This window comes from Chiloscyllium plagiosum, chromosome 20 (assembly GCF_004010195.1).
Source record: "Chiloscyllium plagiosum isolate BGI_BamShark_2017 chromosome 20, ASM401019v2, whole genome shotgun sequence".
Lineage (NCBI taxonomy): Eukaryota > Metazoa > Chordata > Chondrichthyes > Orectolobiformes > Hemiscylliidae > Chiloscyllium > Chiloscyllium plagiosum.
Window position 1 is genome coordinate 44178840 of NC_057729.1, and position 13828 is coordinate 44192667.

General features: G+C 40.7%; 2 protein-coding genes across 4 annotated transcripts in view; one reads left to right on the top strand and one right to left on the bottom strand.

Moving 5' to 3' along the window:
- lsm14b (LSM family member 14B) overlaps nt 1-5231 on the bottom strand; it is a 69866-nt gene extending 64635 nt beyond the window's left edge. Inside the window, exons 1-2 of one of the 2 annotated variants that reach the window (XM_043710661.1) lie at nt 4982-5231; nt 4463-4639 (exon numbers count right to left, since the gene is read on the bottom strand). The gene's annotated coding sequence lies outside the window, so the exon portion shown is untranslated. Of the gene's footprint in view, nt 1-4462; nt 4955-4981 lie in introns of those variants that run through there. The other variant, XM_043710660.1, reaches the window with a different exon arrangement.
- Nucleotides 5232-5379: 148 nt separating this feature from the next.
- Nucleotides 5380-13828, top strand: part of taf4a (TAF4A RNA polymerase II, TATA box binding protein (TBP)-associated factor) — a 105338-nt gene continuing 96889 nt past the window's right edge. For both annotated transcript variants that reach the window (XM_043710653.1, XM_043710655.1), the window contains exon 1: nt 5380-6909. In XM_043710653.1, the coding sequence (XP_043566588.1) occupies nt 5481-6909 (1429 nt within the window). In that variant the 5' untranslated portion in view covers nt 5380-5480. The remainder of the gene's footprint in view (nt 6910-13828) is intronic.

Below are 13828 nucleotides of genomic sequence, written 5' to 3' on the forward strand. Positions count from 1 at the left end.
AAGATCCTAGAATTCATCATGAAGGAAGAGATTTCTGAACACAGGAAGCTTGATCTAAATGACAGGTAGGGTGTCTTTCATTTGGTTACTAGTATGCTGGATCAAAGGCCAGAACATTGTTTAGCCAAGCATCAGGACTTGTAATCTGATTGCTGGATAAATCAAGGTTCCTCCAATGAAAGTGTCAGGTAAAATACTGAAAGTCAGCATGGCTTCATGGGGAAGTCATGCCTGACAAGCCTGTTTGAATTCTGAGGAAGTGAGGTTAGACCAAGGAGAGCCAATAGATGTCAACCTGGACTTCAAGGTGGTCTTTGAAGGAGCACTTCACAGGAGGCTACTGAGTAAGATAATGGCCCATGGTTTTAGAGGAAAGGTGCCAGCATGGATAAAAGCTTGCCTGTCTGGCAGAAAACAGAGGGTGGATAAAAGCATCCTCAAGATGGCAGCCAACAGCAAAGTGTTCCACAAGATGCATGACTTTATACATTAATGATCTTGAAGGAACTGAGGGCATTCTGGCTAAGTTTGCTGATAAGATAAGTGGAGACATAGGTAGCATTCAGGCAGCAGAGAGGCTGCAGAAAAAAATTACAGATTGAGTGTGGGCTAAGTAGTGCCAGATGGAGTATAATGTGGCAAAGTGAGGTCATGCACTTTGATACAAAGAATAGAGGCATGGACTATTTTCCAAATGGGGAGAAAATTCAGAAGGCTGAAGTGCAAAGCACCTTGGGAGTTTAATCCAGGATTCTCTCAAGGTACACAGGTAGGTGATTAGTTAGATGGGCAAATGCAATGTTTATGTTGCAAAGACTAACATAAAAGCAGCGATGTACTGGAGGCTCTGGTCAGACCACATTTTGAATTTGCACAAGTTTGGACCATATCTCAGGCAGGATGTACCAGCCCTGCATCAGGTTCAGAGGTTCCCAAGAACGGCTCATGAATTAGAAGAATGTTGGGGGGGGGGGGGCAAGCAGGAGGAAGAGAAGGGAATTAAATCTACAGAATACTGAATGGCCTGGACAGGGTATATGTTTCTATTGGTAGGACAGACTAGGACCCAAGGGCACAGCTGAAAGGGAAGACCTTTGACAACAGAAACTTCAGCTGGAGTGGTGAATGCCACTGCCACACAAGTCTGGGGAGGCCAGGTCAGAGTATATTTAAGACAGATAGGTTCTGGAGTCTCAAGGGGATGAAGGGTTATGGAGGAAGTGGGATTGAGAAATTTATCAGCCATGATTGAATGATGGAGCAGATTCATCAGGCTGAATCTCCTAATTTCTGCTCCTGTCTTTATGGTCTTATAGCCTTCTCTAGAGGAAGGCGTTAGGGAATTTTGACAAGATTGATCACATGATTTGCATAGGGCAAGTTTCATTGACCCCCAATTGGGGAAATTTATTTTTACATTACAAGTTCAAGTAGCCTGGTCTCCAGACACTGATACCAGTCAAATTAATTTCTTGAAAACTTTTGCACTGGTCCAAAGTGCCTGCTTCTGAAACTAGTTAAAGAAATTGGGACAGTAAAGCAAAATATTGATAGTCAGAGGCATCAAAACTGCTTTCGACAAAGTGGAGAAAATCTCAACTTCAAAATGAATGCACTTTGCAGTGGCAAATCATGCTTGTCAAGGCCATAATTCCTAGACTCCAACTCTCAGCTACCCTAAATTTTGTTCAGGAGATCACACTGCACTGAAGTATAACTGTCCTCAGGAAGTGACTCAGTTAAGCAAATTTATTGCATTCCACAACAACAACAATTTTGGTAATGACACCAAAGTTGCAGATTTGGTCCCAAAGCAGGTATTGCAAAAAAATTGTAATCAAGAAAAGTTGAACTGAAGGGTCTGTTCCTGTGCTGTATGACTCCTGACCAACATACCATTTACTTTACAAATTGCTTGCTGTACCTTCATACAAACTCAGATTAATGCACAAAACAGATGCCTCTGAACAACAAAATTAAGGCTGCTCACCATCTAGAAAATTTAAATTTATTCTACCAGTCTTGCCTTTTATCCCATCTTCCACTTACCCAATAAATTTGGCAAGTGTTACAGTAGATAAGAATAAAGCATAGACACTTGGAAATTAATAGATGAGGACCAAGAACTGATCCTGCAACAGATTAAAGCCTACATACTGCAAAACTAAAGTAAACTGGGCAAGGTTAGAATCTAAGTCATGCAGATGTCAGAAATCCACAAAGTTGCTGGAGATAGATGCGACAGCATCTGAAGAAAAGTCAGTTTCTCAATTTGTAGACTCTATATGCACCTTCACATATGCTTTCTGAAAAAGCAAAGCATGTTTTTTGCTGTTCTAGAAACTTCCAAGTCAATAGTCTAAAACCAAACATTTTGTTCCCAGCTCCGCAAGGACTGAAGTTTGACCTCTACTACACTTGGAGAGTCCCACATCTTGTCAACTATAGTTGAGAAAAAATGTTTCCATGTTACTTAATCTGTACCCCTAGTCACTGACATCTGCTCAAATAGTTAGGACCTCCCCATGCACTAGCCAGGACTTAAAGCGCCACTCAGCCTTCACTCCAAGGAAAACTATTCAGTCTAGCACTAATAGTTAGATTTTTCCAGTTCTGGCAACACCCTTTAGTCTATGTTTTAGTTCATGAGAAACTGCATGACTTTAGAACAGCATGAAAGTTGTAGTCCAGCCAGTGTCATAGCTTTAACATAAGCTGTTGAAAGGTTTATCTGAGTTAACTTGGCCACTTGCCTTACTGCCTACAGAAAAAGTTAGACCACATCCCTCACCTTCTCTACAAGAATACACAACCTCAAATGCATTACTTCAGGTTCGAATTCTGTTTGCTACTTTCCTATCCCCCTGCAATTTAAAGCTATCCTCAGTGACAAGTCATTTGTTGTTCAGATAGCAGTTCTTTTCTCATGCAATGCATAAGACAATTGCACAATAGCCACACCATTTAACAGGGCCAGAATAGTGTTAAACCAATACAGATAAGAAAGATTCATGTTCTACAAGTCAGTCTAAATTTAATTGCATTAAACAAACTCACGTTGAACATTAGAGCAGAACCTGTACATAAAAAAGTGGGATAGTACCGAGTTCCATGTAACCTCACTGGAAACAACCTTCTGGGTAAAAGTACAACTGAATGGCTTCCTGCCACTCAACTAAATTTGATATCTAGCTTGCTATGTTCTCTTCAGAGAAGTGTTGCCGGGAGTCAAAAGCTTTGCTAACAATCTGCAGCCTACACAAACTGCAATACTTAATTTCATGCAGGGAAATTTGAGATTGTGAATTAATCTTAAAGTTATGGATTAATCTCAACTGCAGTAACTTGCACACCAAGGTTACACTGACTGGTCTAGCCAGCCTAGCCCTGCTCATTTCTTTTGGAAAAAAGAAATTTTAATCCTCTGGGAATATTTGTGAAGACTAATGCAGTCACTTTGCTTAACAGTCTGGGGTAAAATTTCATACCCAGAGGCTGTACACTTCATTGGCACAAGTCTTAATACTTCCAATCTTCATATTTAGGAAGCATTGAATCACTCATCTGCATAGTTCTGAGAGATGTCCATTTAAAAACCATACTAACATGGTTCAATTTCTACACAAGGCTAATGAGATACCAAGAGGTGTAATTTATTACTTCATTAGTTTTTTCACATCCATGTGTTGAGGACAGGCTCAGGAAGTGACAAGACTGACAGCTTAATGTTTGGGTACATACACTACAGGAAGGAAGAAAGATGAAGGAGAGAGTACAGCAAGAGTTTGATTAGGAAAACAGCAGTACTTAGCTTCACTGGGCAATCCATCAGGATGGTCCTATCTGGATGTAGCTGAGAGAAACAAGGGAGTGATCACCAATGGGATTGCACTAGAGACACATATGGAATGAGTTGCCAAACAACAACATTTGAAAGACAAGTTGATACAAAAGGTTGAGGAATATAGATGAACTACAGGCAGGTGGGAGCTAGTTCAAGTTAGAAAACTGGCCAGCATGGACAAATATAAAGAGCCTGTCTGCCCTCTATGAAACTCCATGTGCTTCTGCCATAGTCTTATGCCCATTGATTTACAGTTTGCTTCCAAAAACTGCATTTATAACCTAGTTTTCTGCAAGGTCAATTGTCAGAAAAGCAACACTTCACCTCATCTTGAACTTCATTTATTGGTGCCCTATAACCAAAGTGACAAGAAAGCCACCATTCAAAACTGCTACAATTACATTTTATATCCCACACGTGTGATCAGTCCATAGCTTTCTATGGAATACAATTCGAGGTTAGTTTGCTTCACAGCTGGAATGTTACGTTTAGAGTAAACAAACTCACTTTTACATAGTGTAGCTTTGTACAATTCCTATATCACAAGCTGTCTTTAGATATTAGACATTCCATTTTAGTGTAAACACTAGCGAGCAACGAGAAATAAAAATTGCTTACCGTTCAAGCTTAAACGCGCCGGATTTTTTCCAGAAATATGCAACAGTTCTACTCAAACTGCTTACTCAGTACAATTCTAAACTGGAGTACGCTTGCGGTACGGAGCATACGAGAAAAAAGGTGTGTATGAACACTAGCGTGTGGTAGACAGTTTCAAACATTATGCTCCAGAAGAGACTGAAAGGCAAAAGAATTCCAATCTCAAACAGCATCCTGATAAAGGTACAGTATACAACATCCAAGCACCAGATAAAACAAGTGAAATAAAGAACTGCGGATACTGGAGATCTGAAGCAAAATAGAACACAGAGGTTAGACAGAATACTCAGTAGGACTAGCAGTGGCTGTTGAGAAAAGTTAATACTTCGAGTCCAGGGAATCTTCAGAACTAGGTTGGCCACTGAACTCGAAACATTAACTTTTCGCCTCAGACTAGCACTCTACCACAAAAGGGGAAAGTCAACCGAAAGCTGCATTCGTTCATTCTTTCGAAATATAGTACTTGGTTACGGTACTAACTGGCTCCCACTCCAGTTGTATGCTGACAGATCCCCGTATAAGAATTAAAGTAGGTTTAACATGTCCGCTGAGAAGAGGATGTGAGACAAGTTGCTGTTTCCACACGCACCACCAGGTGTGGCGCCCTTTAGCATCTGAAGCCAGGGAGCCATCTTGCACACAATAATGTACAAAGATAAATTCGGAAAAGCCGCGGAAAACGGTCGCTTTTGACGCGAATCTCGCCGAAACCACCAAGGCGGTCAGAAACGCCAGGTTCCCGGGCAGGACCAGGCAGGATTAAAGCGTTTGCCTTCGTGTGATTGCTCGGCGGCTTCTCTCCAGCCCGCTCGGCGCAGTCATTCCACAGCCCAATAACGCGCTCCTTCATTCGCCGGTGCTTTAAACCTGGAGCTGACCAATAGCAGAGGGCGGCTGCCGACCCACATCTGACGTCACCCCCAACAACACGGCCCGGTGCGCATGCGCGGTCCGAGTCAAACAAGAGTTCTGCCTTAAGATGGCGGCGGGGGCTTCAGATCTGTTGGACGATGTGTTCTTCTCAGACGTGGATGAGAAAGTGGTGAGCGACTTAGTCGGCTCCCTGGAGTCCCAGTTGGCGGCTACGGGCCATAACGCGGCGGAACAGCCCGGAATAAGGGCGCAGGTGGTAAATAATCACGTGGAAAACACACCCGGGATGGTGAGCAATAATGTTGAGCTGCAAACAGCAGAGAACAAAATGGGACTGGCAGGAGCTGAGGTTTCCACCGCAGCCAAAATCAAAGTGGACGAGAGCTCCGAGGGGAAAAACGCACAGATTAATTCGCAGAACGCATTTGGCAGTGGGGTTTTGCCATGTACAACGGCCGGGAGTGGAGCACAGCAAAGTGTTGTTATCAATAATGCAAGGTCCCAGGCTCCAGGAGTGGAACAGGAGCAGAGTACAGCGGCGGTAGCGGCAGTGACAGGATCATCAGAAACATCAGCTTCAGGCAGCATCGGTCAAGGAAAATCGGTGGTAATAAGTGCAATGGCAACCCCAGTGTCCAACCATGTGAAAACTGTCACCTCCAACGTACAAACTCTTAATGGGAATAATGGAATGGCGATAAACTCTCACAATGCAGGAAATGCCACCAGTTTCACTTGTTCAGCAGCAGCAACTACCTTGCCAGCTGTTACAGTGGTCAATAATGGACCTGGATCTGTTGTAAAAAACACAATTAATACAGGGTTGCCAGCGGTGTCTTTGCCTGTCTCTAGTTCTGCCTACACTGTTATTCAGACGTCTTTTGTCAGCACGCAGAATGTTCCTTCAACTGTTGTTTCTTCACAGACAGCAGGACCCACAGTGACACTGGTGAGACCACCAGCTCACAGTGGCCCAGTTCTGTCAGTTGCATCGACGCCGAATGGTAGTAGTACTATATTGAACTCAACAGTTAGTGTAACTAACTTGCCAGCTCCTAGTGGCACTGGAACTCCCCATCAGACTTCACTTCTGACTTTAAACAGTCAAACTTCTAGTTTGTCAAGCAACACTTCTTTGTCTGCTGGTGGACAAGTTATCAAATCTGATTTACAGCCCAAAACAATTATACAGACACCACAACAGACTCTCGGTGCAGGAATATTGACATCAACAACTGGTAGTGCGGCGACCACTATAAACAATCAATCAAATACAAGTACTATGGTAATAGGTCAGACGATACAAAGTGGGCTTCAGAATGTGGCATCCAATCCTGGTGGAATTTCCACTCAGTCAGTTGGTACACCAGTTGGAATGGGCAAAGGAACCATTAACACAGTTGCCCAAACTATGGCAAGGACAGCAGCAGTGAACACTGGCCCAAGGACAACAATAACACCACAAGTTATAGCTCCCCGTCTCCCTCAACCCCAACAGCATCAACCAAACATTCAAAATATTCAAATTCCCCCAGGTGAGACTAAGATCATATTGTTCAGTGGCTTGTACTTTCTTATATTATTAAGATATTTTAAAAATTACTTTTCTTTTCCAGCTAAATGTCAGTCTTCAGAATATTTGCTTTATAGTTTTGTCAGAGGTAATTGGATCAAAGTGGGAAAACTTAATTTGGAATAGGCTGTTAACTACCAGGCCATAGATTAAACTGACACAGAATTATTGGCAGTTTTAAAAACATCAGTTTTGATTTACCAAATATTGTTATAGTTAAACTTATCAATTCCATAAATTAGCATTTCTGACTAGCAGAATATAGAAAGTGTCATGGTTGAAGTTAATTTACTTTTAAAATACCGAACTGTTAACCTTGTGCACGTAATGTTAATGGAATTACAATTTACAGTTGTAATTTTACCAATTTCCAGGTGATCAGAGTAAAATCACTTGCAAATCCAGTTCTTCGTTCACCTTTAAAATATTGATCATTATAGGGCTTGTACAGCTTGCATTCTACCTCATTCAGTATCGCGGCAGTATTGATGAATTTTTATTATATGACTGAGTAATCTTAACAGTTAGTAAAGTTAGTTTTATTTTTGGATGGTAGGAGAGTTTTGCACAATGAATAACTTTTATAATTTAAACCCAGTGTGTAAATATTCAGCAGCCTTCAGAAATTGAATTAAACTGCAAAAAATGTTTTTTTGTAAGATCAATTAAAAGTAATGAATACTTACTGTGCTTACTGACAGGTAACTGATTCAGCTGATGAATTGCCTGTTAATATCAAAGTTTTGCTCTGAAATGAATGTGATATAACACCGATTAGAACCGATAAGGATTAATTAAACTGATCATCTAAATTATTTCTGCTTCTGTGGTAGTACAGTTTCCCTTTTGTCACCTGTGACCAAGAAGGTACTAATTGGTGATTAAGATCTAATATTGTGGAATTATGACTAATGTCTACAAAATCGTCACTTGTAATTGCGGCATTTGCTACTGCATTGTCTAACTGCAATCAATATCAAGTTAATCAGACATGGTTATCATCACTCTGACTTCAAAAATGTGCTCTGATCAGCATATGAAGCTTTCACCTATAATTGTTTGAACAGAGAGAAGAGCTAGATTCTTCACTGAAATTTTGCAATTCTAAAGTTTGACTTGCATCTGGAGTATTTTGAGCTACTGTAGTGATGTTTAGATTGCCATAGGAAATTTGTTTGAATTAGTTTAAAGTTATGAAATGTATTGAACAAGTACCATCTTAACATAACCTTTAAAAGGAAAGAAAAGTTTAAGTAAGTACTATTTTCCAAGTATATCTTAAGTTTATAGAGTCAGAGTCAGATAGCACGAAACAGACCATTTAATCCAACTCATCCACGCCAATATGACATCCCAAACATCCCTAGTTCCATTTGGCCCATACCCTTCTCAACTCTTCCTATTCATATACCCATCCAGATGCTTTTCAAATGTATTTGTACCCGCATCCACCACTTCCTCTGGTAGCTCATTCCATACACGCACCACCCTCTACATGAAAAAGCTACCCCTCAGGTCCTTTTTTAAACCTTGTTCCTCTCACCTTTTAAACCTAAGTCCTCTACTCTTGGACATCCCCCCCACGCTGGGAAAAAGACCTTGGCTCTTCACCCTGTAAACCTTTAAAGTCACCCCCCCCCCCCCCTGTTTCTATCGCTCCAGAAACAAAAGCCCCAACCTTTTCAGTCTCTGCCTATTGCTCAAACCGTCCAGTCCCGGCAACAAATTTGTAAATCTTTATTGCACCCTCTCAAGTTTAACAACATTCTTCCTATATAAAGGTGATCAGAATTGTACATGGTACTCTAAAAGTGGCCTCATCACTGTTCTCTACAGCCGCAATATTATAATCCCAAATCCTATGCTCAGTGTACTTACCAATGAAGGCAAGCATGCCAAAAGCCTTTTTCACCACCCTGTCTAATTGTGACTCCACTCTCAAGGAACCTGCAGCCTTAGGTCTCTTTGTTCAGCAGCTCTCCCCAGTGTCCTGCCCTGGTTTGCCTTACCAAAATGGAATACTTCACATGTATCTAAATTAAACTCCATCTGCCACTCCTCAGCCCACTGGCCCATTTGATCAACGTCCCATTATGTTCTGCGGTAATCTTCTTCGCTGTCCACTACACCACCTATTTTGGTATCATCTGCAAATTTGCTAACCATATCTCATATATTCGCATCCAAATCAATTATATAAATCATTTAATGAAAAGCAATGAACCCAGCACTGATCTTCATGGCACCCTACAAGTCACAGGTCTTCAATCTGAAAAACGACCCTCCACCACCATGGTCTGTTTCCTACCTTTAAGCCAATTCTGTATCTAATTGGCTAGCTCCACCTGGATTCCATGTGATCGAACCTTACTAAGCAATCTACAATACAGAACCTTGTCAAATGCTTTGATGAAGGCTACATAGACAATGTCTGCCACTCTGCCTTCATCACTTTTCTTGATCACCACGTCAAAAAACTCAAAGTTAGTGAGACACAATTTCCCACACTCAAAACCGTGCTCACTAACCCTACTCGGTCCATTCCTTTCCAAATGCATGTAAATTCTGTCCCTCAGAATCCCCTCCAACAACTTACCCACATAAGGCTCACTGGTCTATAGTTCCCTGGGTTTTTTCCCTACAGCCTTTCTTAAATAATTGCATCACATTGGTCAACCTCCAGTTGTTCAGCACTTCACCTGTGGCTATTGATGATACAAATATCTCAGCGAGGAGCCCAGCAATCTCTTCCCTTGCTTCCAACAAAGTTCTGAGAAACACTTGATTATGTCCTAGGGATTTATCTAGCTTTATACATTTTTAGACCTCCAGCACCACCTCTTCTGTAATATGAGTTTTTTTTCAAGATATTAGTATTTATTTGGGAAAAAGTGAGGACTGCAGATGCTGGAGATCAGAGCTGAAAAATGTGTTGCTGGAAAAGCGCAGTAGGTCAGGCAGCATCCAAGGAGCAGGAGAATTGACGTTTCGGGCATAAGCCCTTCTTCCGAAACGTCGATTCTCCTACTCCTTGGATGCTGCCTGATCTGCGCTTTTCCAGCAACACATTAGTATTTATCTCCCTAATTTCGTAGCTTCCATGTTCTTCACAGTAAATACTGATGCAAAATATTTGTTTAGTATCTCACCCATCTCCTGTGGTTCCACACATAGGCAGCCACATTGAATATTACGGGACACTGTCCTCTCCCTAGTTACACTTTTGCCCTTAATATATTTATTGAATCTCTTTGGATTATCCTTAATTCTGTTTATCAAAACTCTTTTTTGCCCTCTTGATTTCCCTTTTATACTCCTACTGCCTTTACACTCTTCTGGAGATTTATTTGATCTCAGCTGTCCATCTGATATATATGCCTCCTTTTTCTTGACCAGAACCTCAATTTCTCAAGTCATCCAGCATTCCCTACACCTACCAGCCTTGCTCTTTCCACTAACATGAACATACTGTCTCTGAACTTTCATTATCTCATTCTTCAAGGCCTCCCACTTCCCAACCATCTCTTTACCTGCGAATAGCCTCCCCCAATCAACTTTTGAAAGTTCCTATTTAATACTGTCAAAATTAGCCTTATTCCACTTTAAACTTTTAACTTTTTGATCAGTTCTATCTTTTTCCATAACTATTTTAAAACTAAAAATCACAACACCAGGTTATAGTCTGACAGGTTTATTTGGATGTACAAGCTTTCAGAGCATTGCTCCTCCGTCCTTCGTGTTGTGTGATTTTTAACTTTGTCCACCCCAGTCCAACACTGGCACCTCCTCATCATGTTTTAAAACTAGTACAGTTATAATCACTCACCCCAAAGTGCTGGCCCCACTGACACCTCATTTACTTTCCCTACCTCATTTCCTTACTATTACAAACCTATTTTTCTCACAGATATCCAAGATCTTACATATTTACTTCTCAGTTTCCCACTGACTATAGGGGGGGGCAATAATGCAATCCCAACAAGGTCATCATCCCTTTCTTATTTTTAAATTTCACCCATATAACTTCACTTGATGATCTCTGAGGAATGTCCTCCCTAAGTACAGCCATAATGTTTTTCCTAACCAAAAATGCCTCTTGCCCCTCTTTCTATCCTTCCTATAGCACCTATGCCCTGGAACATTAAGCTGCCAGTTAGCTTGTTGAAAGAAGTAACTAAACAAAAGTTTGCTTTGTCTTCAATATATCTTACATTAATATGGCATGTTTAACGTTAAAAAATTCCAAAGCTATTTAGGTAAAGATAAAAATCATCATAGTTCCAGAGAACAACAGTGCTACTCTCTCACCAGAAAGAAGACGACTGGTGGTAGTTTAACTCAAGGATCACTGTGCCTTAGGCGAGGGGAGAGATTGAAAAGACAAGTCTTTCATGGTCACCTCTGCTGGTGCAGGAAATACCCATACTGTTGGCATCACTGCGTTGCAAACCATTCATCTAGTCAACTGAGCTAACTTGTCCCCCTCCAAGTCATTTCACAAGAGCATTATTAAGATAATTTGGCACCAAGCCACACAAAAAGATATTGGCTCAGATGATCAGAAGTTTGCAAAGAGCTACATGGTAAGGAATGTCTTAAAGGTGGATACAACGGCAGGGTGTTTGGGGCAGGAATTGTAGAGCAAGTCTTAGCAAATGAAAGCACTGTCATCAAGATTGAAGCAACCAAAACTGGGGATGCACAAGAAACCAGAAGTAGTTGAGGACCAATACCTCAGAGGGATTTGGGCCCAGAGATTACAGATCTATGAAGGAGTGAAGCCATGGAGGGATTTTAAAAACAAGGCTGAGAATTTTAGAATTGTAATGCTACTTAATCAGCAACCCTATGATCTGATGGGTGAACGGGACTTAGTGTGAGTTATGATGCTTTTATTTTAAATGGAAAACTTCATTCTAAGAAGGAAACCTTTGATCAAACTTTCCTCTTTTGTTAAGTGGCTCTGGTGTAATTGCCAATGACAAACTACCTGTGTGGCTTAGCAAGATGGAGTCCAGAACTTCAAACATTTCTTTAAAATGAGTGTACTCTTCCCTTTAAGTACAGAGAAGCATACAGGAGAGGCTCAGTTGAGGATCGGTTAGCACAGCTGGATGGCTGGTTTGCAATGCAGAGTAAAGCCGACAGCGTGAATTCACTTCCCACATCAGCTGAGGTCAGCATGACGGTCCCACCTTCTCACCCTTGTTCCTCGCCTGAGTCACAGCGGATGGTTAAACTCACCGTCCGTTGTCTCTGTAATGGGAGAGCAGCCAAATGGTTCTCTGGGACTATAGTGACTTTACCTTTACTTAGTAGCTCAGTGAGATTACTGAATAGGTACTTACTTGAAATCACTGCCAATACTGCCTTTGCATAAATTGAGAAAATAAGAACTTATGAATAAGACCAGGAGTAGGCCACTAAGCCCCACTTGCCTGTTCTGCCATTTAACACTATCTTAATTGATCTCATCTTCGCCTCAATTCCACTTTCCTACCCACTCCTCATAAACCTTTTAACCGGTTACAAATTTAAAGCCTATCTCCTTAAACCTATTCAATGTGTGGTGTCCACTACTCTCTTGGGTTGTCAATTCCACAAATTCTCAAATCTTTGAGAGAAGTCCCTTAGCGTAAAATTATGATCTTTCATTCTAGATTGCCCACAAGGGGGAAACATCCACTCTACATCTATTCTGTCGATCTCCTTTAGCATCTATATACCGCAATTAGATCTCTTGTTGTTTGAAACTGTAGTGAGTATCGACCTAGACTGTTCAATCTCCCCTCATCTGACAACTTTTCATCTCTTCAACTAATCTAATGAATATTCTCTGAACGGTCTCCAAAGCAAGGGGACCGAAATTGCATGCAAGAGGGAAAGTAAGTCAAAATAATGAGAGATACAGAGAAATAGTTAACAATTCAATCTGCCCCTCATATTGTCTTTGCGAGATGGCATACTCTTAGAATGAAGACATTATGGGAATTTTAGTATAATCAAAGAAAATCTGGTTGTCATAGTTTTCCCTATAGAATAAATGGAAGATTGACATTTAACATAAAATCCAGCACTTTTATTACTTTTAGCTTTGTCATATTTTAGAGATTTGTTTGGATTACATTCTAAAGGTACATCTGGACAATATTTCACAACACATAAACTGAAAATTCTTAAAACTGTGAGAATACATTCATTTTTTTTGAGTGATTGTTACCAATTTGTCGCAATGTGATTACTATGGTTTTGTAAATCTAGATATATAACTTTTAATAAGAATGTTTTTTTCTAAAAGTAAATGGCATTGTGTAGTAAACATGCTGTAAAATAAACACATAACACAAATCTTAGATTCATAACTATTCTTTATATGGTAAAGACAGTAAGAAAAGTCTCTTAATCACTCCATCTTGAAAGCATTTTTATTTGGGAAGTAGATGAAGTTATGAAAATGACAAATAGATACTTGAATGTTCTGTGCAAAAGTGCTGTTTACATGTAAACAGTTCTATTCAGTATAGTTACATGATTGCTAGTTTTATGTTGCTAGGAATACCTTTACACGTTGCTGCACAGCCTACTGTGAAGCACATGAATTGAAAAGTTGAGAAATTTTCAGAGATTGTGATGGAAATTTTAAAATGATGAACTTGAGCCTACACTTAAATATGACAGTTGAGTTCAGCACTCCAAACTTGAGTAATAGCATATGTCAAAAAGCTGAGGCTGGCTCAGGTTAAGTGGAGTTGAAAAATGTGGTGCTGGAAAAACACAGCAGGCCAGGCAGCATCCGAGGAGCAGGAGAATCGACGTTTCGGGCTTAAGCCCTTCTTCAGGAATGAGGCTGGTGTGCCAAGCGGGCTGAGATAAAAGGTAGG